Source organism: Pantherophis guttatus, chromosome 1 (genome assembly GCF_059756535.1).
Source record: "Pantherophis guttatus breed Tessera chromosome 1, ASM5975653v1, whole genome shotgun sequence".
In the NCBI taxonomy this organism is placed as follows: domain Eukaryota; kingdom Metazoa; phylum Chordata; class Lepidosauria; order Squamata; family Colubridae; genus Pantherophis; species Pantherophis guttatus.
Window position 1 is genome coordinate 185659157 of NC_142063.1, and position 27068 is coordinate 185686224.

General features: G+C 39.0%; 1 protein-coding gene across 2 annotated transcripts; it reads left to right on the forward strand.

The window, feature by feature from the left end:
- Positions 1-999: 999 nt before the first annotated feature.
- Positions 1000-25575, forward strand: POFUT2 (protein O-fucosyltransferase 2). Of its 2 annotated transcripts, none has more exons than XM_087882213.1 (9): positions 1000-1182; positions 3215-3465; positions 4003-4147; positions 5650-5757; positions 7470-7536; positions 8685-8810; positions 11019-11199; positions 22678-22801; positions 23533-25575. In XM_087882213.1, exons 1-9 carry the CDS (start codon positions 1031-1033, stop codon positions 23684-23686), a joined length of 1308 nt encoding a protein of 435 aa, XP_087738339.1. In that variant the 5' UTR covers positions 1000-1030; the 3' UTR covers positions 23687-25575. The 2 variants fall into 2 exon arrangements, with proteins under 2 accessions (XP_087738339.1, XP_087738340.1); XM_087882214.1 differs by having other exon boundaries at positions 1173-1276.
- The last annotated feature ends 1493 nt before the right edge of the window (positions 25576-27068 follow it).

A 27068-nucleotide genomic window follows, 5' to 3' on the forward strand; every position in this document is an offset into this window, starting at 1 on the left:
TATTTATTTTGTCAAGCATCTATAAGATTACTGATATAAGTATAAACATGATTATGAATACATGAAATGGATACGAATAAATGCGGACTTTAGGACAGGGACAGTAGGCACATTGGTGCGCTTATGCACGCCCCTTAAGACCTCTTAGGAATGGGGTGAGGTCAACAGTAGACAGTCTACTGTTAAAGTTGTGGGGGTTTGGGGATGAAACCACAGAGTCAGGTAAAGATTTCCAGGTATTGACCACACTGTTGCTGAAGTTGTATTTTTTGCAATCAAGTTTGGAGCGGTTTACCTTAAATTTGTATCTATTGTGTGCTGGTGTATTGTGATTGAAGCTGAAATAGTCATTGACAGGTAGGACATTGTAGCAGATAATTTTATGTATTATGCTTAGGTCAGACCGAAGGTGGCATAGTTCTAAATTGTTTAAGCCCAGAATTTCAAGCCTGGTGGCAATCAGGCCAGCAAAACGCTTTGAAAGTTCCTCCTGCTTCATATTCTACCTTCACCATCACTGCTGCTGCTCCCTCTTGAAAACTGTGTTGGCCAGGTACTTGAACCACTTTAGGAACAAAGCTCTGTTTGTCTCTTCCAACCAACCCAACCAAACTGTTGCACACCCAAAAGAGAACCCAACAATATCTTCTTTCACTGAAGGTCACAATTATAACCCCTCTATGATGAGTCACACTGTTCCAAATGTTGCTGTTGGTTATTTTTTCCCAGAAGGGAACAAAACAATAGTGAAAATCATCACAGCTCCGTAAGCGCGTTCTACACTAACTACTTAAAGGAACCCTGCAGTTCTCCCTTTATAACTGTCCCAGAAGAGAAGAAGAAACAGCTGTAAAATGGATTCCGTATAGTGGGTTACGGTTGAAAATCCTGCACTCGAAAACGCCGATGCATGCCCATTTCTCCCTCAAGCACAACAGCCTCGTCTTCCAAAATTCAAGCCAGGTTTTGCATCGGACCTTCTCTGCCCGCCTCCAGCCCAACTGAACCCGCCCCTTAGCAGAAGCCACAGATGGCGCTGCGCTGGAGCTCGGGATTTCTCCGCTTGTCTGCCGTCCTCGTTTTTTTGGTTCTCGCCGCCGCCCAGGCGCCCTTCGAAGCCTTCCAGGCGGGCCACAGCGCCTCCTCCCTGCCCGCCGCTGCCGTGGCGGCGCCTTTCAGACGGTGAGAGAAGCAGCGCAAGCGCCGGGCCCGAAGGGCGCGTTTGCAGCCCGCCCGCACTTCCTTGACTGATGGGTCGCGGAGGCGAGGAGCTTAGGTCATCCCTTGAGACTGAGGGAGCCCAGGCCGCATTCTTCGGCCGCTTCCCTTTTTGCAGCGAAGAAGGCCGAAGGAGGGCTCCCAGCGTAGGTTTGTGGGGATGCGAGAGCGCGGCCGAGCTTGCTCCGGCTTGTGGCTTCTTGCCCTGCTTGGTGGCTTTAATTCCTCAGGGTCTGATCCGGTTCCCCCGCTCAGCCTCTTTGTTCTCTGGTTCCTGACCATTTCCCCAATGAGGGAAACTTTTAACAACCCTTTCAAAAGTCACCGTTCTTTCTGATTTAGACTGTTTTGTTTAATGTTGTTGATCTATTGAGGAAGTTTTAAAGACCTGATGAGATTCACCTGCTTTCCATCTCCACATCTCATCCCCAGAATTGCCTCTGCCAATAATAGCTGGGTTGGAGGTGTTTGTGCATAACAGCTAATTTAAACGTATCTCCCAAGAAGTACGGGTAGTCCTCGACTTATGACCACAATTGAGCCCAAATTTTCTGTTGCTAAATGAGATATTTGTTAAGTGAATTTTGCCCCATTTTGTGACTTTTCTTGCCACAGTTGTTAAGTGAATCACTGCAGTTATTAAGTTAGTTACATAGTTGTTAAGTGAATCCAGCTTCCCCATTGACTTTTCTTACCAGAAGGACACAAAATGTGATCACATGACCTTGGGACACTGCAACCATCATAAATATGAATCAGTTACCAAGCATCTGCATTGTGATTATGTGACTATGGGAATGCTGCAATAATTGTAAGTGAAAAAGGCTGAGGGAAGTACAAGGCCATAACTCACTTTTTTCAGTGCCATTATAACTTTGAACGGTCACTAAATGAACTGTTATAACTCAAGGACTACCTGTATTAACATAGTAACTCTTACCTTATATAATATAGACATACAGTGCATATTTAAAGGAGGTGGTTTAGATTGAATTACTGTTTGTATGCAGTAGCTTGTACTGTACACTCACTTCATACTGCTATTTATCTGTTTGGGTAACAAATGTCTGGAAGCAAATAGCCAAGCTCAGGAAGCACCAAGAATGCCACAAAGAGAATTAAATACTCATGAAAGCCAGGCTTATTGAGAGGAATAGGATACCTAGTGGTTTTGAACTAGTACTTTGCTGTAAAGTTGTAATCAGAGGAGATAGCAGGATTTGAGGGGGTGGGGTGGGAAGAGAAAGCACAGGCTATTTCTTGGGCTCATCCCTAGTATAATCCCAAGGACAAGATATTGTAGACTAACTGGATAAAACAGTAAATGACAAAGAGCTTTTAGCATGTTATATTTAAGAAGAGGCTCTTAAACCCTTTGATGAGCATAGGTAAACACAGGAACAATGTTTCATTCAGTAGTGAAAATAGCATGTCACTATTTGCAGTACAAGATATTTACTAATTATACTATATATATGACTCAATACCACACAATAATACTGTTTAAACCTTAGTTAGGATTATTGAATAGTCACAAAGAGTGAGATTTTAAATGGCGAAAAAGAAAATTGTTTTTATAACAATTATGGACAAGGTTAGGAAACATAGACTTAATTAGCTTGTTTTAGTGCAAAATATCTCTATACCAAAGCACACCCAGACAATGACAATCCTTCTTGAGTATACACAAAAATTGTTTATTAGGAGCTTTCTTAGCACTAAGAAGAAAAAAGCATGAAAGCATAAAAAGAAATGCAGTGATTTTTATATAACAACAGATATTTATTTTTATATCATACAGTAGATGTTACATAAAGATAAGCCATCATAGAATGTCAGAGCAGCTGTCATTATATTCAACCACTCTTTTCAAAATATCTGAATTCAGAATCCTTCCAAAATATAGTTGCTTAGCTTTTTCTCTGCTTTAAAATTGAAATGATTATAAATCATGGTTTAACAATAGTTTATTTGTAATATTATTTCTTTTCTTTAGGTATCTTTTGTATGATGTTAATCCACCTGAAGGTTTCAACCTACGTAGAGATGTATACATACGAATTGCATCTCTTCTGAAGACCTTATTGAAGACTGAAGCATGGGTGTTGGTTCTGCCTCCATGGGGACGTCTTTATCATTGGCAAACTCCTACAATTAATCAAGTCCAAATTCCTTGGTCCAAATTTTTTGATGTGCCAAGCCTCAATAAAAACATACATATTATTGAGTATGAACAATTTCTTGCAGGTAAAATATGCTTTAAAAGCATTAATGATATGAAATCTTAGTATAGTTTAATCTGGCTTTTTCTATGCATTAAGATAGGTGAGCTGTATTAAGATACTATTTCAGCATTCAAACGCTATGCTTATCTTTTAACTTTTTCAGTACAATCGTATGCATTCCCCATTTAAAACTTTTTGGTATATATTTGCACTGTTGAAAAGCACAATGATTGCAGCAAAGTTCAAGAATTTAGTATTACAGGCTTGTTATTACATGTGGGGGGGGGGAGAGAGAGTACAATTTTATTAACTTTTCAAATGCTTTGGAATTTTCTTTCTGATGTAAGTTATTTGGCTCTCCCCGTAAACATACATAGGTCCATTTCAAATTCTTCTATTCAAACCTCCATTCCAAAAAGTATAAGACAACTATTTTACAATCAGTGGTACTACTTCATATCTACTGGCTACAATGCCTTCATTATGATTGTACATCTATTATCTGTAGTGAGATATATGCTTATATTTGTGTACTGATCTATGTTGAATTGTTACTCAGAGTCCGGTGGTCCTTTTATTGATGAGATATATGTCCTGCAAAACTATGCTGAAGGATGGAAAGAGGGGACATGGGAGGAGAAGATTGATGAGAGACCATGTATTGACCAACATATGTATTCAACAGACAAAGATAAATACTACAGGTATACTAATCTTTATATTGTTATATTAACATAGTCTCTAATTAAAAATGATTTCCAACCATGTTTTCTGGGGAGGAGGGAAGTATTTGAGAAAAAGAGTGAAAAACATTTCAGAATTCAAAATTGGACTCTTGGGATATGTGTACTACAACTAAAGTCAAAATTCAAGCAATACTTAGAATAACTCTCCTTAGAAGAACATATCAGGGTAAAAGTATCATAACTGAGAAGATGAACTTCTAGTTCCAAAATCTTAGCCAGTAGGGCCCAAAGCCACAGAATAAGCAGAGCAACAGGGAGGGATGAGTGTAGGCTATTGGGGTGTTAAAAGTCCTCATCTTCTTATATTGATAGATAAATGGAAACAGCGTTGTATAGGAGATACATTCTCTAGATAATAACTCCCTGCTGATAGCCAATGGTTGCAGCAGTTTACAGATTTTTATAATTCGTCAAGTCTGTTCCTAAGCAATTCACAATCCAAATCAAAGATCAGTAATATGAAATTCCACATCTATGTATTGTCCCCAAAATAAATCTGAGAGCCCCCTCATAGCACTCTTAATTTCATCATGGTAATTTAATTGTGAAACACAATTTCCTGTTGTTTTATGATATGAAACGTGAAACTATTAGCCTTAAAACAGACTTAATACAGCTTTTAAAAATACATTCCAAAAACTGAAAAGATAAAATTTCAGCCCAACTTACAGACTCTCTTACTAGCATCCATGTTCCACAAATTGCAGCCTTCTTTTTCTCCTATCACTGGCTTTTTACTTCTCCATCTTGTCCATTTGGAAGCCAAAACAGTTCTTCTACCATGATCATATCAGAAAGCAAAATGAAAGTGACACTAGTTAATTATTTAAATTTGACTGTTTTTAATAAACAATTTTCTTTATATAACATCTTTCCTCAGTGTGGTCATCTTCCATTTAATTGCCTTAATGAATTACAAAAAGGAAAAAAATAAATCCATGTGAAATAGGTAACAGCAGTTTTATCTACAAAAAGTTGGGGAAATAATGGACAGGGGAAGATATGCAAAACCAAAGAAGAATATAAAAGAAATGTGATTCATGTAGTATGCTTCCTAAAAATAGGAACCAACGTCTTCTCAGTTGATTCAAATTTGTACTGTTTTCAGAGAATGGATAGTAATTTTTAAAAAAGTGAAATTAGACTTTTCTGTTCGTTCTTGTTTTAATTTTTGTTTAAAGCTCATACAGTATTTTTGTTTGTAATGCAGTTTTGTTTGTTTTTACCCATATTCACTATTATCTTCAACTGATTTATTGTTATCCATTATTAAAGAATTTTTAAAGTTTTTATTTTAATAAAATATTAAAGTAGTACTACAATTTTCACTGAATGTTTTTACTTCATGCCATAACATTCTAACAAGAGTTATCAACTTATATTGAGTTATTATCAAGATTTATTTCAGATTTATTACTACTTTGTATTCATGAAACTATTAACGCTTCTTGTTTCTATAGGGGATGGTTCTGGGGTTATGAAGAAACTCGGGGCCTTAAGGTGGTTTGTTTATCTGTCCAAGGTTCTGCTTCTATTGTAGCGCCTTTGCTTTTGAATTTATCCAGCAGGTGAGACTTCCTGAATTAATTTTTTTATTAAAAAATATTTTTATTAAAACATATTTGCCATATTATTTTAGCTTAGAAGAAGAAAATGGGGAATTTTATGTTTTCTCATGCATCAAATTTACTAACGTTGAGAGTATTTATTATCCCAATTTACAACTACTGTAAAGGGAAAAGAATATAAATCAGAAATTGAAGCTGAGGAGCATCTTTTGGATTTTTGAATCTGTCTTATGGTTATAACAGAATAACAGAGTTGAAAGGGACCTTGGAGGTCTTCTAGTCCAACCTCCTGCCCAGGCTGGAAACCTTATACCATTTCAGACAAATTGTCCAGTCTCTTAAAAACCTCCAATGTTGGAGCACCTACAAATTCTGAAGCACTTATAAAGAGCACTTTATATTCTGCAACAAAAGTTGACTTCCATTTGTAATTCCTTTAACAATGAGAAAAAGTGTACTGTTGGAATTTTAAATTGTAGTTAATATCAGAAATAGTTTTTCTTAGAGAAGTTGAATTTAGCTATATGGTAAAGATGAAACTTTACCATATAGCTAAAATGCTTGTTAGACTTGGGTATTTATTTTTCAAATTTAGTTTCAAATGCTTCAAAGTAAAAATCTGCATCAATGGATTGGACACTTAAACAGGATGGACAGCCTATGATCAGAGTGAGTTCCAAAGCCCACCATTCAGGGGTGAAGTGCTATCAGTTTGGGCTGGTTCCCGAACCGGTAGTAATAATTGCTACTGTTCGCCTGAACCGGTAGTTAAAAATGCTTTAAAAAGTACAACAATCAGTTGTGCCGCCCGATAGTTGGAACTTTTTTTTAAACTTATTTTTAGCAATTTTTTACTACCAATCAGGTGTGAGACAATCAGCTGTGCCTGATTGTCTGTGAGGTTCCTGCTTGTTGCAGGGGCCATTTTGTGTGAAGTCCAGCTGCTTTTACATTGTGTTTGAATCAGTTGTGCAGCCATGCCCATCCAGTCACATGCCCACAAAGCCATGCCCATCAAGCCACGCCCACAGAACCAGTAGGGAAAAATTTTGAATTTCACCACTGCCAACCATTCCATACTGTTAAGTATACTGGCTGAAAGCAATGGGTGTTTGGAAATGTATCATCAGAAATACATTATATTGAAGTAAGCAGTATTGCCATGTATATCATTCACTCAGGAGTCATGGGTTCCAGATTTTGGACACATTCTGTAAGCCTATTTAAAGTAACTTCATTCAAAACCTGTTTTGCCCAGATTAAGATAATGACAAGGAGAATATAGATGTATGAAGTCCTATTTCTTTAATCAGTTTTGAAATTTATATTTATTGTAGTATACTTTTGTTGAAAAGTTAAGCAAACTAGTTAATAAGTAAGTTAGCAAGTATGTTCTGGATAGTAGAAGGTGTGGGAAATATTTCAAATTTATTGAAAGACCTTATCAGTTTAAAGTTAAGTAAGTCAGCTTTAAGTTTGAAATTAAAGTTTAAAACAGCAGTTTGGAATCCATCCTGGTTTTAATTTAGATGGGAGAGCATGAAGTAGCAGGGCTGTAGGCTAGATTGGAAAGTTTAAAAAAGATCCCTGAAAAGTAAATCCACTTCCATACTGTTATTAAGAAAATGCCATCGATGCATATACTTGTGGAGTTCACAGAGGAAAACTATCTTAATGTATCTTTACCTTACTTAGTTTTTTCATTTTAATAGGTCAGTGATGTTAGACAGAGCTGAACATCTTCTTCATGATCATTATGGTGGTAAAGACTACTGGAATGTGAGAATAATATATATTATCTGCATAATAATGGAATAGTCATTTTTAATACACAATCTGTTAAATATTATTTTTATTTATGAGAACCAAATCCTCCCATTCTATGATTAGCTAAGCATTAGCCTTAGCAGCTGCTTGTAATTAACCATATCTTAGTAGTAATAATTTGATTTTATTCTATAACTCATAAAAATTCAAAATGTGCTTTGAGGGATTCAGGGGATATCTGCTAAAATGTACCGGTAATTAAAATCCATTTAAGAAAATGCCTGTAGTATTCTGCATTCAGTGCATCTTTCATTTGTGTCACAAATGGTGGCGCAGTGGTTAGAATGCAGTATTGCAGGCTAACTCTGCCCACATCCTGGAGTTCAATCCTGACAAGCTCAAGGTTTACTCAGCCTTCCATCCTTCCAGGGTTGGTAAAATGAAGACCCAGATTGTTGAGAGCAATAAGCTGACACTGAATGCTGTAAAACACTATGTTATGGTATATAAGTCTAGGTACTTTTACTATTGCTAATTAGAACCTTGTATTGTATAAACAGAAGATACGTATTACACCTGAATTTTTCTGCTTTTTTCAGTTGAATTCCTTTAAGCATTCCCATAAAAATTGAAGTGTTTCCATTAAAAGGAGATCTTTTTTCTTCATCAGTTATTAGAACTTCTAATTTGTCCAAACATGTCCTACTGCATGCTTGTTGTTTAAATTGTTCTTAGATTAATATATTTATTTGTAATTGCTAATGTAATGAACTGCAATTTAACACAGGCATGTCCAACCCATGATCTAAGGGCCAAATGGAGCCTTGGACAGGTAATAATACGGCCCAGAATATTATAAACATTTAACATTATTATGTGATTTATATACAATAATTATATTACATATTTTATATGTAGCTCAGGACAATTCCTGTTCATTTGGTGTGGCTCAGGCAAGCGAAAAGTTTGGTCATCCATGATTTTTAACATGAAACCACTATTTTTTTTTAACCAACTCTAAAACTAACACTTCTATCAGCCTTACTGATAAAACAATTCTTTCAGTTTCATTTTCCTGTAATTTTGGGTATTCTAGGAGACCTTTCTAATTATGCTGAAATAAATAAACTAGTTCTCAATAACATTTTTATGTCAAACAGACTCGTCGAAGTATGGTGTTCGCCAAACACCTCCGTGTGGTGGGAGACATGTTTAGAGCTAAATATTTAAATTCTTCTGATGAAAAGGACAAAACATGGTACCCTGAAGATTGGAGAAATATGAAGGTAATGTAGTTTAAGTAATGTACAGATTGATTTTCATTTTAACAATATTGCAGGCCTTCGGGTTTTTTATGTTCACTGGTCACTAAAATTCAGGTAGATGGCTTAAACTGTAAGATATAGAAAGTGAGCACTGGATTAATAAGTTATGGATGAAGAATGTACTAAATATTTCTTCTGCTTGCTCCAAATTTTCTCAGTACTGCTTATATTTCTATGGAAGGATCTCACCCTATTTCAGTGATATAATGAAGTAGATATTTAAAAAGAAATAATTAAGTCAAACTTAATTTAAAAATCATAATAAAATTCCGACAGGAATTATAGTTAAAAGGAGAAAAGGAGAGGCTCATAAATTAATCTCATGGCTCGTTTCTATCCTGAATCGCCTACAACCTGAAAACTGACCCAATTCAAGAGCAGCAAGACTGACCATGTACAGTAGTAAAATATTCTTTACTTATTTCTTCAATAATGAAAAGGGAATAAGTCCAATGGTTTTATTTATACCCTCAATGATCATATACCTTCTTTGATTTTCTATTGATGTATGGAGTTGGGATTTATGAGTAATGTATGAGTAATAACTGATGAAAAAATAGCAATGACTCAACATTAATGTGTTACCAAAACATCATTCCTATTGTTGAAGACATGCACTATCCCTGAAAGTGAATGGTACAATAAACAAAATGTGATGAACAGTCAGGGCAACTTCAGTTGCTCTAAGTTTTCCAACTATAATGGACCAAACATTAGTGGCATGCTTTCCTATCATCTTGAGATGAAAAATGATGAAAAAATAGAGTTTTAAAATGTCAGGTTTCATGTAATGCATACATCACAAATTGACACTCCTCCCTATTCCAGGGTGGGGACAGAAGATCTCAGTCTCACGCAGCACCATTGCATACAAGTAGCCTGCAAATACTTAAAAAACGTTAATCCCAGTCATCAAAGGCTGCCTACGCCTGCCACTCTTGTCCTGGGCTACATAAATGTAGGCTCTAATCTGTGTCCCTATGATAACCAAATAAACTTTTCTTCTTTTGAAACAGGATATAAATTGCTAGGCTGCTGTGTATTTCATTTAAAACTTTAATTAATCCTAGAAGTTCATTATATGTGACTCCTTTTCCTTTGGGTGTTTATGCTCTTGACAGAAAAATAGCTCAAGAAGGAATTATACTGTTTGAGAAAGATAGTTTATTTACTTGGTTTATTAAAAAAAGGATCTATCTTAAGAACATGTTATCATGAAATAGGAAAAACAGACTGCTATCAGTTATGTTGCAGTTATAATTACAACAAGGAGAGAGTGTTTTATCTATCTAATAACATTTTAAACTTCTAAAATGAGGTTTATCCAATAATAGATGCTACCAGTTCTCCAGAACCTGTCAGAATCTGCTGAATTTCACCCCTGCCTATGCCTGATAGATACTTGCAAGAAGGGTTCGTATAATGCTTACAAGAAATGAGATAGACAGCCTTAATTCAAAAGATATCACTCTGTTGATAAGAACTTTGAGTAATGTGGCACATACTGCTGGATTCATAAAAGAAGAATCTGTATGGCTTTCAGCTCTGGAAATACATCTGCTGAAGGATTCATTCTTCTATCAAAGGCAATATATTTAGGCCTGTTACCATTGAAGACTTATATGAAGAACAACATATCTGAACACATCCCAATTGCACTTAACTGATAAGAGTATGCCTGGGTAGAAGTGCCTGCATTGCTGAAGAGTGGACAGCAATATCACTTGCCCTTTCTTACTAGCAACTGATTGTGACAAATTTACATTACCCTTACTTCTCACAATTGAAAGTGGTTTACATAATAAATAATATACATATATTACGTATACATAGGTCTAAGTAGATGCATGTGCTGTAAGCACATAAAATCTTCAAGTATAGAATTGTTCTCCATATAGATAAAGGATATAAAAGATTTCTCTATTTAATATATATTTTTATATATTTGGGAGCAATATACAGAGTTTCCTAGTTGAACCTATTGTTAAAAACTTGTATACAAATCCAGTATGTACATTGACAATTTATGAATATTGAAAACTTTATCAAATATATCAAATTTATCCCTAAGCAGTGTTACAGAAAATATGTTCAAGAGTAGAGATATATTCTTACTGAATCAATGCCATTTTATTTCAGTTTCAGCATGTACTGGTTCTTATGTGCTAGGTAAAACTGGGCACAGCCATTGGTGGCCCATATCTTGGTGTTCATCTCAGACGAAAAGACTTCATCTGGGGTCACAGAAGTGATGTGCCCAGCATTCAGGGAGCCGTTAAGAAAATCCACAACCTCAAAAAGTTGTACAAGCTGGAGAAGGTTTTTGTAGCTACTGATGCCATCGTGCAGGGTATGTATTTTTCTCTCTAATTAGCAAAATATTTTACATTCTGCTACAAACAAAATCTGTTCATTTATTGTGCACATGAATCTGTGCCAAAGATAAAATCATAATCATTTAATTATTCATAAGTTATCACTACAGTGCCAACTCCTTCAGGAGATTAATCATGCAGTTTCTGTTGTGTTTTGCTTTTGTTGCCGCTATTGCAATTCAACAAACTGTTTATTTTATTTTTATTTTATTTATTGAATTTCTATACCGCCCTACTCCCGAAGGACTCAGGGCGGTGCACAGCCATGAAATAAAACACATAGATATACAAAATTTAAAATCGAATAAAATGAATTAAATAAATTTGGCTGAATTAATACCCAATTTAAAATACCCATATTTTAAAATCCATTAAAAATTTAGAATTTACACTTAAAAGGGAGAAGATTTAGGCGAGGCCAGCCTGATGAAATAAAAGCGTCTTCAACTCGCGGCGGAAGGTGCGCAGATCCGGAATCCTCCGTATCTCTGGGGGGAGCTCATTCCAGATTGTCGGTGCCCCCACAGAGAAGGCTCTCCCCCTAGGGGCCGACAGCCGACATTGTTTGGCCGACGGCACCTGGAGGAGCCCCTCTCTGTGGGAGCGTACTGGTCGGTGGGAGGCTGTTGATGGTAGTAGGCGGTCCCGTAAGTAACCAGGTCCCAAGCCATGGAGCGCTTTAAAGGTGGTAACCAGAACCTTGAAGCGCACCCGGAAGATCACCGGGAGCCAGTGCAGCTCGCGCAGGATAGGTGTTACATGGGAGCTCCATGTTGCTCCCATAACCACCCGCGCGGCCGCACTCTGCGCCAGTTGGAGCCTCCGGGTGCACCTCAAGGGGAGCCCCATGTAGAGAGCATTACAATAGTCCAGACGAGAGGTGACGAGGGCATGAGTGACTGTGCGTAACGAGTCCCGATCTAGAAAGGGACGCAACTGGCGAATCAGGCGAACCTGATGAAAAATCCTCCCGGTCACGGGCGTCAAGTGCTCTTCTAAAGACAGCCGTGAGTCCAGGAGGACGCCCAAGTTACGAGCCCTTTCCGTGGGGGCCAATGATTCGCCCCCAATAGCCAGCGATGGCGCCAGCTGACTATATCGGGACGTCGGAAACCACAGCCACTCGGTCTTGGATGGGTTGAGCCTGAGCCCGTTTCTCCCCATCCAGATCCGCACGGCCTCCAGGCACTGGGACATCACTTCAAGGGCATCGTTGGGGTGGTCCGGGGTGGAGATGTACAGCTGGGTGTCATCAGCGTACAGATGGTACTTCACCCCGAAAGCACGGATGATCTCGCCCAGCGGCTTTACATAAATGTTGAACAGAAGGGGCGAGAGAACCGATCCCTGCGGCACCCCACATATAAGGGGCCTTGGGGTCGATCTCTGCCCCCCTGTCAACACAGACTGCGACCGGTCAGAGAGAAAGGAAGAGAACCACCGTAAAATGGTGCCTCCCACCCCCAACCCTTCCAGCCGGTGCAGCATGATACCATGGTCGATGGTATCAAAAGCCGCTGAGAGGTCTAACAGGACCAGGACAGAGGAACAACCCCTGTCCCGAGCCCTCCAGAGATCATCAACCAACGCGATCAATGCCGTTTCCGTGCTGTACCCAGGCCTGAAGCCCGACTGGAACGGATCTAGATACGACGCTTCATCCAGGTACTGGGGTAGCTGTCGCGCAACCACACTCTCAACAACCTTCGCAACGAAGCAAAGGTTGGAGACTGGACGATAATTAGCCAATACTGCCGGGTCCAGGGAAGGCTTCTTGAGGAGAGGCCTCACCACCGCCTCTTTCAAGGCGGCGGGAAAGACACCCTCACCCAACGAAGCATTTATAATCCCCTGGAGCCAGCCTCGCGTCACCTCCCGGGAAGCCAGCACTAACCAGGAGGGACACGGGTCCAACAAACATGTGGTCGCGTTCAATCTACCCAGAATCCTGTCCACGTCATCTGGGGTCACAGGATCAAACTCATCCCAGATAACAGTCTCAAGACCTGTCTCCGTCACCCTCGCTGGATCTATCCCGTCAGAGTCCAGACCTGCCCGAATCTGAGTGATTTTGTCATACAGATACTGAACAAAATCCTCGGCTCTTCCCTCCAAGGGGTCCTCCCGCGCTTCCTGGTGGAGCAGGGAGCGGGTCACCCTAAACAGGGTGGCCGGGCGATTATCTGATGACGCAATAAGAGCAGTAAAATGAGTACATTTTGCTGCTTTTATCGCCACTAGGTAACTCCTAATATGAGATCTTACCAGTGTTCGGTCAGATTCAGAAAGACTAGCCCTCCAACAGCTCTCTAGGCGTCTTTTCCGGCGCTTCATCTCCCTCAGCTCCTCGGTGAACCAAGGAGCCAGGCGAGATCGGCGCCGGGTCAGAGGCCGCAAAGGCACGACTCGATCCAGGGCTCCAGCAGCCGCCCTATCCCAGGCGGCCACTAGGTCCCCAGATGAGGCGTGAGCCAGAACCTCCGGGATTGGCCCAAGCTCCATCTGGAACCTATCAGGTTCCATCAGGCGCCTGGGGCGGTACCATCTTACCGGTTCCGCCTCCCTGCGGTGGGGTGCTGCGGTTCGAAGGTCAAGGCGAAGGAGCGAGTGATCTGACCATGACAAAGGCTCGATGACTATATCCCCTATCTCGAGATCACTCAACCACTGTCCAGAGACAAAAACCAAGTCCAGTGTGTTTCCCCCCGTGTGCGTAGGGCCATGAATTAGTTGGGTCAGGTCCATGGCCGTCATGGAAGCCATGAACTCCCGAGCCACCTCAGACGCCTCACCCACGGATGGCAGGTTGAAATCCCCCATGACCATAAGTCTGGGGGTATCAACCGCCACCGCGGCAATAACGTTGAGTAGCTCGGGCAGGGCTGCCGCCACGTGGCAGGGAGCCAGGTACGTGATCAGCAAACCCATCTGAACCCCGTGGCCCCACTTCACAAGGAGGGACTCACAACCAGCTGTCTGAGGTACAGTGGTCTCCCTCGGCCTAAGGCCTTCTCTAATAATAACCGCTACTCCCCCACCCCTCCCCTGTGACCTTGGCTGATGGAATGCGTGGAAACCTGGTGGGCACATTTCTACCAGAGGGACCCCTCCCTCTGGGCCCAACCAGGTCTCCGTAATACCCGCCAGGTCCGCTCCCCCCTCGTAAACAAGATCACAGATGAGGGGGGCTTTATTTACTACAGACCTGGCGTTGCACAACATCAGACGAAGGCCCGGGCCCTGAAGGTTGTACTACCTGGAGAACGGGTGGAGCCTTGGGGGCCGGAGCACTCTACCGCTTGAAGACAGCGGGTGCGTGCTCCCTTAACATGATATGGCCCCCTGCTCCCGCCATATCTACCCCTCCCACACACAGTACCGATGGTGAAAGCATAGTCTGGACCAGCTCGACCCCCTCCGGATCCCCCACCACCCCCGCCGAACGTCCTGGCCAAGCCCGACTCTCCCCCTAGTGGGTTATCCCCCAAACCCACAATCCTAATTCCAATCCCACCCCCCTCCCCCCTCCCAGAACCCCTTAAAAGTTTAAACAAGGACAATTTTAAAAAACCCCGCAGCCCCCTCTTTGCGGCATGCCATGTTGAGAATGATCATAGTTTTATTTCTTTTGAAAACAAAACTATAGAGAAATTAATGATTTAATGAGACAATGATCTGCAATATTCTTTAGTGAGATTCAGTCTGTAACATTCAATCCACTTATAACTTTATTTTATATTGTATATTCTAAAACTTAATGCTGCAGAACAGAAAAAAGTATAGTAATGGACAACAAAATTTAGCATGGTTTAGCAATTTCCTTGTAATGAAAGATTCAAAATTTACAACTTTTTATTGTAGAAAAGGGGCTAGTAGGTAGGTTTCCATTACATAATACGGGTAATTCTATATAAAATTATATGTGTCACGTATAAATGTAAAGAAAAAGGTTTAACTCCTGATAATATTAGCATCCAGAATTATCCAGGAAAGCTGAACATCAGAAAATCTAAGAAAGATAAAAGTAAACACTCTGAAATGCATTCTTACCCACCTGGATCAATTTTAATAGGGAAATAGAAAAATTCATGCTAGGTAATGCACTAGTGCTCTTTCTTTCTTTATTGATTTCTTTATTATTATTTGATTTGATTTGATTTGATTTGTATGGCTGCTCATCTCACCAAAGTGATTCTGGGAAACTCACAACGGTTGTCTGTCTGTCTGTCGATCTAGTCACTGACCAATTAAAATGACAATCCAATAAAAAAGTTAAAAAACCAATATGGAAACATATAAAACACCAGAAACTACTTAGAAAACAAAAGCATACTTAGTCAGTGGCCATAGTCCATTCTTGCACCAAGCTCAACAAAACAATTTAAAAATTGGATACCCAAGCTTGCTGGCAGAGCCATGTCTTCAGGGCCTTCTTAAAGACCAGTAGGGTTAGGACCAATCTTAGTTCCAAGGGAACAATGTTCCAAAGGGTGAGTGCCATGGCAGAAAAGGCTGGCTTCCTGGCTTCCGTCGGATGACATTCTTTTGAAGACCTGCAACATGCTGCTTCTCCCAGTACTCATGGGTCAGGTAGATATAACTGACACGAGGCAGTCCTTCAAATAACTTAATCCCATGTTAGTTATTTCTACTTCCAATATTAGAAGCACAGTGCCTCTGAATACCACTTGCTGGAAAGTAGGACAGTGCTGTTTTATCTGTTTACTATTGCCAGGTCCAAACAACTAGATACACATGTGAAGAGTTCAATCAGCTACTTTATTGCTCATGCCTACTTTGCAGGACTCTTCCCAGACTGGCAATTTGCATTTAGGCCAGATTAGATAAGGTTCAATGGCATTGCGTGGTTGGGGGGCAGAGCTTGTCCGCTTATGCCTATGTAACTAATTCCCTACCTGACTCCTCCCCCTACCTGATTCCTCCCCCTGGCTTGGTCAGCCCCTCTCCAGTACCTGTTGAACTTGAATTACAGGTAGTCCTTGGGTCGTGACAGCAATTGGGACTGGATTGCTTAGCAATGGCAATCCCAGCATTCCCAGTTTCCTTTGTAACTTTAGGACTTCATGAGTTGAAAGTGAGAAGAGGCAGGAATCCCAGGCAAGCTGACCAGTGAATAAGAACTGCAAGTGAGAACTGCAAATATGTCAGGTTCATGGATAGATGCTGTGGAATGCAGATGGGTGCGGTGGACAGGAGCACAGAGTACAGATGGATGGATGTCCTCTGTGGGCATGGGCAGGTGAAAAAGTAATGGGAGCAACATGCAACATCCTGCTGGTTTCTCCATTGACTTTGTGGAAAGCTGGAAGGGAAGGTTGCAGATGGCAATCACATGCCTGCAGAATGCTGCAACTGTCGTAATTGTAAACCAGTTGCCAAGGGCCCAAACTGCGATCATATGACTGCAGGAACACTACAACGGCTGCAACTTGGTAGACCACTCATAAGTCGCTCTCTTTAAGTGCTGTCTTACTAAATGGGTGGTTGTAAACCAAGAATTATCTGTACAGTAAAAGACCAGTCTGAAAAGGTAAACAGTTGGTATTAAAAATCAGGATAATTTAAAAAGCAACTCTATAAAAATATATGATAGACAAACCAAGACTAAGTAGAAAGAGAAGAAACAGCTAAAACTAGTACCACAACAAAATTTACCTCGGTAAAATATTCTAAACAGTGTATAAAACAGGTAGGTTATATAAAACAAATTAGTAGAAAGCCAATAAGAAAAATGTACTTACTTGTTCATTTATATTACCAAATTTTGAAACCGCCCATCTCTCTCACAGAGGGATTCTTGGCGATATACAAATAAAATAATAAAATATAAAAACAGTATATAAAATTTAAAAACTGGCAGGGATGATTCAACTTCAATGTTAAAAGTTACTTAAAAAGTGTGGAGAGAGCTTTAGGGAGCTAACCAGCCTCATGGCTGCGTGTTTCTCTGTGAGCCCCAAGCAAGGCAGCAGAGTCATGTTTTCAAATCTATCCCAAAGGCCAGGAGAGTGAGGGCCCACCTTACCTTTTCCTGAATCTTGGTTGATGGGGTCCGTAACATAACTTCCCTGCTTGATCAGGTGAGACAGGCTGATGTAATGGGATGAAGATGATTTCATATGTAACATGGTCCCATGCCATTAAAGAACATAGGTGGCAACATATTGAACTTGGAAGCAAATTGGCTTCCAATGCAGCTTAAGCAGCATATAAAAAACATATAAAAGTAATTAACAATTACAAAAAAAACGCCAACCAATCTAAGAAGAAGAAGAATTGCTAACTTTATTTATTTATTTATTTTTATGTATTAAATTTCTAGGCCATTCATCTTACTAATACAGCAACACTGGACAGCTTACAATATAATAAAGAGTTAAAAAGTGCTAAAACAATTATAAGTTTAAAAAAAAATTGAATAGAAAAGTTAAAACCCAAGATAATGGGTGACCTGGGGGTGAGAATCTCTATTCTATCAGCCACCACCAATTGTCAGAGGCCCCATTTTGCAGGAACTACTATGTTCCTGATTTACCTGCTGCCCCAATAAATTTTGCCCTAGTTTATGGTTTTGCCTCAGTCATGACCTCAGGAAAAGGAGGAGAAGTGGCTGTTGTCATCCATAGTTCCTTACAGTCTCTTAGGAATTCTCCGCTGCAGATCATCTTAGGCAAGGTCTCTTGGAGGTTAAGGAAATTAATTGTTGGTGGTTTACTGGTCGCCCTGCTATCCAGCAGGATCCCCACTTAAGCTACTGGGTTCAATTGCCAGTAACAATAGAGTGTACTGGACTGGTTTTGGCAATTTTAATTTGCCATTATATGTTTACTCCTAAAAATATGAGCGATACATCAAAATGTCTGGGTGATCTGGAAATATTTTAACAATGGTGTTATGTAGATTGGGGTCCCCAATTTGTGGGCTGCAGCCAGTTACTGGGCTGTGGCCTATTGGCTTCAGCCCAGTCTACCCAGTGCAGAAGGAAACATGCCAGCAGTTTGGGGAGTGGCATCAAGCTGGCCACGCCCACCCAGTTGGCCACATCCACCCAGTCGGCATGCCCCCCCCCAAGGTCAACCACAGCCTTGATGCGGCTCTCAATGAAATCAAGTTTGACACCCCTGAGCTAGATCAAAGATTTAACTTGAAATAATTTAAGGGCAGCTGGAAGTCAACATCCCCCCCCTCACCCCATTCAGTGGAATCGCAAAATAACTGTTGAAGTTTTTTTGTGCACTCAGGCAGCATGGCTTTTGTGTGCCCTTCGACTGCCTAAGGTATTAAATATCTCTCCCAGGTATTTAAAGCATGAGACTTGCACATACAACGCTTACTGATCTGGCAGAAATAGATTTTAGACCTTCTGGCAAGCATCATAAATAGAAATAATTTATCTCTAGTTGGTGATCTTTGCAGTATTGAACAGGGACTCTCAGTGCTCTCCTAAAGCTAGCGGAGGTCCTAGAGGGGATTACGGCATGATCAGCATAAAAAAAAGTACAGATGCATGTTTTGGCTATCTTCTGGGGGATGGTGGTTCAAGTTGTCCAAATGGTCAACTAGGATGCTAAGGTCATTTGTTCATCTAAGAAGATGAACAAATGGAACAAGGCTAAAATGTAGCCTTGCTTGATTCCCTTTTCCTTTTAATTAAGATTGGATTAAGTTGGTAATTTTACCAACTAAATAAACACATCTACGTGAGTCAAATATAATATTGCAATAAAAAAAAGATCTTGATGAACCAGATACTTTTTGTGGCATTATGTCTGACTCACTCAGATGTGTTTTCCTACTATAAATGAATTTGATATAAAAACTTCTTATCTGTAGAGGAAGCATTCCATTTCTCCCGCTAAATATAACATGAAATGGAATGAAAATGATTTATTTTAAATCAATAAAAGCTGCATAAGAAGAGGTTACAGACAGAAAAATACTTTTCCACCAAGTGTTGCAAGACTATACATACATTGGTCAGTGGCCAATCAATTCTTTCTGAAATCAGAGTACTTTTCGACCAAGAGCTTATCCTTCTCCAACTGTTGTGAATCTTCCATTGCAAGCGAACATTGGCTTATAATTTGAAGGACCTTTTCTATTGCTTTTCTTATAGATAAGTACAGTAATTGCAACATTCCAATCTGTGGGGATTTGCCCAATTTGATCAATATCTGTAAAGACAGTTGCTAATATAAAGACCATCAGTCCACATTTCTCTTTATCATATCCAGTGGAATCGGGTCACATCCGGTGCCACCTCCAGTTTCAGTTAGCCAATCAAATCCACCAGCTTGGCAAATTCAACTAATGCAAGTAGGTTTTTCAAATCATTGGATAAATTGCTAGCAGCATCAACCTTGCTGTCTAAGTTCTTGAAATATCTTTCCCATGTTTCTGGAAGAATAAAATTACATAATAGGAGCAAGCCTTCAATCAAACATACTAAGCATCAAAAAAGGGGAAGATTTCTTAGTCATAATAGCTTTGCAGAACTGGGACTGTGCTGCTTTCATGTTTTCTCTTTTTCATCACAGGAATTGTTCATATAGGGCCTTTTGTTTTAAGAGATCTTGGCCAGAAGAAGATTGTTTATTCAATCTATATATCTTAGCAGGGAGAAGTATCTTGGCCATCCTGCATTTTCTATAGTAGAAAAATTAGAGGGTGAGACCTAAAACATAAGTCCTATCTTTGAAAACAGGCAGAGTGCTGTAGTCATCAATCATGAAGTTTCAGAAATACGTTTTTATACTCCGGTTTAAATGAATTCACTGATTCTTCTGAAAGTATTTGACTGTAAATTCACCACAAGTGTTGACATGTTCTTTGGCAGCCCTGTCCAAATGTACATACATTTTACCCCAGCAGATTCTCTGAGCAGAGTATAAATTGAAATAATATAGTCTCTTCATTCTCAAAAATAAAGAGAGAGAAAACAGCAAACTGTTGGCAAGAGCTGATTTCTATCAAAATAAATGGAAAACCAAATAAATGGATAAGCTGAAGGAGGGGAATGTTGTCTTTATTTGTAGTGTTTATATCCACAGTTATGGATATTGGCGATTGGCAAAAGAAAACCCAGGACTGTATTGGTTGAAAACATGCAGAAGTGGCCTTTATCTTAAAGTGGATAGATAGTGGCTAAGATGATGATCATGATCATGTTCATGATGATGATATCCACAGTTAACAGTGAGGAAATATGCTGCTAGTGGCTGTGCTTTGTTATATGCTCACTCCAACAATTGTTTTAGCTATTGAATGTATTTAAAAATACATTGATGCTTTTCTTTATGTCCTACACTTGATAAATTGCAGCCTTCTTCAGCTGTGTTAATGTAAAGGAGTTTCATCCATGGACACCTAATGGTCACTCACATTCTATCTAGTCTTGTTTGATTTTATTTACCCTGTTTTCCCCAAAATAGGACATCCCCTGATAATAAGCCCAATCGGGCTTTTGAGTGCATGGCAATAAAGCCAAGCGCTTATTTCAGGGTTCAAAAAAATATAAGACAGGGTCTTAATTCCGGGGAAACACGGAAATAAGTCATGAAAGGTTCACTGTCATGAAAGACTCTATTAATTCTTATGGATTAATTTGTGAGAAATACCTCCTCATATTTATCAATTTAAGTAGCAAAGAGGAGCTTGTAATGTAAGTGAAATTCACCTTGTGAAGAGATGACTAGGAAAAAAGCTGAATTAGAATCCAGATTTTGGATGCAAATCTAAACGGCTTGTTTAGTTTTGCATACAATGACTATATAATCACTTTTGGTGCAACCACCTCTTTTCATTCAGCTGGTTCATTGCTTTGAAATGCTACCAGTGAAGGTTGTAAAATTCTTAAAACATTTGTGTTTGAATTAGGAGAATGTTCAAACAACTGCTATATGTTAGTCTGATAACTTACATCCTTTTCTCTTTGTAGTTCTGGATTATTTTCTTCCACAATTTGAGATTGTCAATTTTTGTTTTAATATCATTCAAAGATATGAATATTTCAGTTTCTTCCATTAGAAAACATGCCATCCTTTACTACCTATTCTGTGTAGAAGTCATGGAGATACTGAGATTAGGAATATTTGAACCGCAGTGGCGCAGTGGTTAGAATGCAGTACTGCAGGCTACTTCTGCTGATCACCGGCTGCCAGTAGTTTGGCAAATCAAATCTCACCAGGCTCAAGGTTGACTCAGCCTTCCATCCTTCCAAGGTCGGTAAAATGAGGACCCAGATTGTTGGGGGCAATATGCTGACTCTGTAAACTGCTTAGAGAGGGCTGGAAAGCACTGTGAAATGGTATATAGTAAGTCTAAGTGCTATTGCTATTGCTATTTGAAGCCAATAGCACACCTTCTTTACGATGCCCAGCTGCACCCCTTCTCCAATTTTGCACCAATGTGAGGGACCCTGTGGAGACTTGGTGGGGCAGGATGGGAGGGAGGTAGGCGGAGGTCAGTCATAAGGGTGAAACCACCCAAATTTTGTGCACATAACTGCAGGGGCACTACAGCTGCCATAAGTTTGAAACTGAATTATAAGTAGCTTTGGGGGACTCCATCATAACTTCGAATGGCTGCTAAGCAACTGGTCATAAATTGAGGATTACCTGTACAGTGTTGGGTTGCTCCCAGTTCGCACCGATTTGCAAGAACCGGTAGTAAAAATTTGTAGTAGTTCGGAGAACCGGTAATAACATTGGCTGGCCACACCCCCAAACCGGTCCCCGGCCCAGTCGCCACTCGCTTACTCCGCCCACCTCATCAGAGGCTTTTTTTTTTTTAACTTTTAAAAGCATTTTTTCTACAACCTCTTCTGCCGAAAAAATGCTTTTAAAAGTAAAAAAAAAAAGCCTCTGATGATCGTGCAGCTCAGCTGGGATCTCAGAGGCTTTTAAAAGCATTATTTCTGCAAACCCTTGTTGTAGAAAAAATGCTTTTAAAAGTTAAAAAAAAAAAGTTGGCCATGCCCACCCAGTCACATTACCCCCCCCACCAAGCCACACCCACAAAATAAGCCACGCCCACAGAACCGTTAGTAAAAAAATTTAGAACCCACCCCTGTATCTGTACCATATTTGTTAAGACAACATTTAGAGTCGTGTGTTCAAATATTCTTCCATAAGTACATCATTAGCCTTTTTTGGAACAGTCCAACTTTGATATATCCATAGATCTTCATTGATTGAAAGGTTCCAAACTTTAGCAATATAATTTTTAAAAAGCATTTAAAAAAAAAGAAAAAGAAGAAAAAAGTATACATTATACAATGAAAAAGCGGGGGGAAATATTAATACAGAACTTTGCTGCATCATTTTCCTCTTATTTAAATCCTTAAATAAGCAAAAAGATAGTTTGTTTTAATATAAGTAGAGATAAGATGAAATTTGCCACTTGAAAAATGTTGATTGAGTGTATTTTTCTAGAGGTTGAAGAATTAAAAGCACTTCTTCCAGAGATGGTGAGATTTGAACCTACTTGGGAGGAAATGGAGCTCTACAAAGATGGAGGAATAGCAATTATTGACCAATGGATATGTGCACATGCCAGGTATCTTCCTCCCCCCCCTTTCTCACACACACACACATTTGTCCCAGCTGCTGCCATCTTGCAGTTAAAAACCCATGCAAGTATGAGCAGATAAACAGGTACTACTTCAGTGGGAAGGTAACAGAACTCCATGATATCATGCTGGCAACATAACCACAGACAAGTCTTTGGAGAGTGCTGGCTCAATGCATTCCCCCCATCCTAGAGTTGGCAACAATTAGCAGGGTAAAATCCACAAGAGACTCCCTTACCTTATTCCTGGACTCTTATATACAGTAAGACTACAGATATACATTTGAAGACTACCCAGAAACAATCCAGAATGTGGTGGTCTGGGTGCTAACTGATACATACTAACCCCTGTACTTGTATTTGCTTGTTTCTACACTATCAGCTTTCCACAGGCTATTCAAAATGAGACTTCAGAGAGCATTTGAAGTAGGAATTGATACTCTTGGTTGTAGTGCTTTGATTCATTGTGATTGGTCTATTTATTTTTTTTAACATGGTCACTTTATTATTTTGTATTGATGGATATATGGATAAATCTAAAACGTATATATTTGGTAAGACTGAATTATTTTATTATTCGCATAGAATTAATGGGGTTACCCTGAGATAAAATGGGTGGTCAATAAATTTTACAAATAAATAAATAATGGATTATAGAAAACTGATAGCAAAATTTTTAGGAATATGTTTCTTTATCCATTGATATTTTCTCTTCACAGATATTTTATAGGAACCTCAGTCTCAACATTTTCTTTCCGCATTCATGAGGAAAGAGAAATTCTGGGATTTGACCCCAAAACAACTTACAACAGATTTTGTGGAGATGATGAGAAAACCTGTGAACAGCCAACTCACTGGAAAATTGAATATTAATATATTCAGTCAGTGGAACTACAGCTGCTACTTCACCAAAGAAATTAAAAAATTATTTTTGTGGAAAGAAATTGGTTTTAAATGTTTCCTTTTTTCACTGTTTCTGGTGATAAATGTGAATGGTGCTGCTGTAGCTTACTTCTTAAACTATTTACAGTGGTCAGTATTATGGTTATGATTCAAAAAAACCCAAGATGTTCAATTTGCCTCTAATCAAACCTTCAGGTTAGACCAGAAGATCTAGTATTGCCTCTTAAAAGCCCTCAAATGGCATGGAAGCTTGGCTAGGCTGAATCTTTGGAACTACAGATCCCTGAACACTTTGCAAAACAGCCAAAGTCAGTCATGGCTATGATCAAAGCAAAAAATACTTCAAGGATTCATACATTTCTAGTTTTAACTCTGTGGAGAAGTCACATGGATGTCTCCCATTTAAATCTGAACAGATAATATATTCTAATGCAATTAAATTGTTTCTAAAAGATTTTTGCTGGACCTAATTTTGTTTACAAAAATAAAAGGTTAGATATAACTAAATGAAGAGTGTAAGAACTTGCAATTCCACTTTATTTGTGAACTCGGAAGAAGGTACAAGGTGTATGTGGCTAAACAGAGGTTGGATGTCCTAGTCAAGTATTAAATTTAAATATTAAAGTGGTCTAAATTGGTCTCTCATTTATGTCATCTGCCTCAAGTTAATTTACTAAACTATACCTTGCTATCCATATTTGTCTCAGAAAATCAAATGTAAACTTACCAGTTTATTATGAATAACAGAATTGCTTCACCTTTGTATAAAAAAGATACATTCTTGGATAAGGTAGGCATTTTAGCTGGTATTATAAAAATAAGGTTATACCTTTTCATATCTGCAAATTGCAGTTCTCTGCATCCATTTTCTAGTAATTTTAGCATTCTTTGTAATTTAGCACAAACAGAAAAAAGAAATTGACAAGGTACAAGAGGTCAACTGGGGCACTAGAATGAAAGCAAAATGAGTTTATAGACATTCCTTATCTGGATTTTGGGATTTTTTAATCTGTATTGTAGGATAAGAAGAGTTTTATCTTTCTAAAATATTATATTTCTGCAGACATTTTGCTATCAGGTAAGGTAATATCAGTGCAGGAAATATCTGCAGGGAAATAAGGTCAGAACATCAAGAACCCAACAGTTCATATTCTCTACTGTTGGAGTAAAATAGCAATCTTTCTCTCACCCTCATATTTTTCATGATCTTACTTATCCTTGCTCACTGTTTCTCTTTTGTTAACTTGCTACTAACTACAGAAGCAGATAATTGTCTTTATCAGGTAGTTGTCAGTATTTAACATGTCTTGGAATCTTTAAAAGCAATAAGCAAACAGTGTCTTAATAATGCTGTGTCTATCTGCAAACTACTTTTTCTTGTCCTCTTTTCCAAACTCTTACTTAAAATGTGCCATAAATGAACATTTGCCAATAATAGAGACTTCCTAGTTATGAAAATATGCACTTGCTCTATTTTTTTTTTCTTTCAGTTCTATTCTTGAAATACCACACTGTGTTTATGTTCATAAAAATTCAGAATTACAGGAAAAACGTAGGAGCTGTGTTCAGCCCTGCAATGAGTGGGAGCAACTCTGAAATTCATGGAACCAATACTTTCCCCCAGCCTTCTTTGGCTCTATAATGTCAAATTGTTTTAATCAGGTAGGCAGAGATGACTTCAAATAATCAATCTGGCCTTTGCTTTCAAATTAGTACAAATAGAAAAAGGGCAGAAAGGGAAAGATTAAGAGTCACATGCATTACATGGAACATTTAATGATAAGCTGGTGTGTTTACTTGTTTCTGTTTGTACTTCTTTCCAATGTAACATGGTCTACAATAAAAAGTTTCTTCATAAATTTGCTGTCTTTCTGAATATTACAGATATAGTCTCTATAGAATCATAGTTTCAGACAACTAAATTCTTAGTTTATAGGTTCTATTTGCCTCTCCATACATACAGCTATTTTAATTTTCTGGCATCAATATTAAATGTTTATAGTTAGTAGCAACATTTGGAAGTGGGACCAACTTATGATTTGAAATAAAGCTTCAAAGTTCTTTAGTAAAGGTATTTTATGAATAGCTAATACGTGAAAAAATGTAGAAATACAAGGTGAAGAAGAGTTGAAAAATGGCATTATTATATAAAAGCATTTTTGCCATTTTTTGGCCCTCTTCCATTAAATATAGCTGCAGGAGTTGCTTTTAAATAGTGTTTGTTATTGCAGCTTCCCAATCATAGAATAATTAATGCCATCAAACTGAAGTCGGCACATTTGCTTTCCACAATTACAATGCATGCAATATTCGCTGTATCTGCTCCTCAAAATGAGATGCTCTACAAGAAACAAGTATTTGTAATTTCTCCTCTACATACAAATTCTCCACCTCTTCAGGACTCTATGCAAGACATTTTTGCTAGATAGTCTTCATCTGCTGATTTACAGCACATGGCACATTTCCCAGGTTTTCCACATTGTAACATGGTGATACTATATCAGATGCTAGGATGTTGGGTGTCTATAATGTTTTCAGTAGCACTCTTTCTCAGTAATAAAAAGTCAGCACCTCCTAGCAATCCTCTGGGCAGATAACTATTTCTACAATCGATGTAAGTTTTGTCCTTGCCTTTGCTAAGTGCCTGATAATACCTGATTTGCTCTCTGCTCTGCTAATAGCTCCAAACCAGGGCTCCAAATTGATCAAAAAACTCCCAGAGATCATCCAATTAACCTGAATAGTGAGAAATTGAAATAAGAAAGCATGGATATTCCATATCCTCAGGGATGGTTCTAAAATTTTTTACTACTGGTTCTGTGTAGTGGCTTATTTTGTGGGTGTGGCTTGGTCATGTGATGGTGGGAGTGACTTCATGGTCATATGACTGGGTGGGCATGACCAACTCAATGTCACTCACGTCAAGGGGTCTCTTGCCTGTCCCCTCCCCTCCCAGCCATTCCTTGTCACACCCAGCCTCAACGTATCTATAGGTCTGTAAAAATGTTGTTCACCTTTTTTCAACTTTATTATCTACATACTATAGATGTACTTTCATGGACCACTGAAAGGAGGAAATGGCTCACATGCTTTGCCCAAGAGTATGATAGGCAACAGGCTTTTAAGGGGCTGCCAGAAAGAATGTATAGGCAATGTATTTTCCAAAGCACCAGAAGGCAAAACAAGAAGCAATGGATGGAAACTGAACAAAGAGAGAAGTTAATTTTTCTCCTAAAACTAAGGAGAAACTTCCTGACAGTGAGAACCAATATAGGTGCAGAAATATTTCAGTCATAATTTCACATATAAAATAGCCGTTCGTGCATATTGTTCAAAACAGTAATTAGTATTA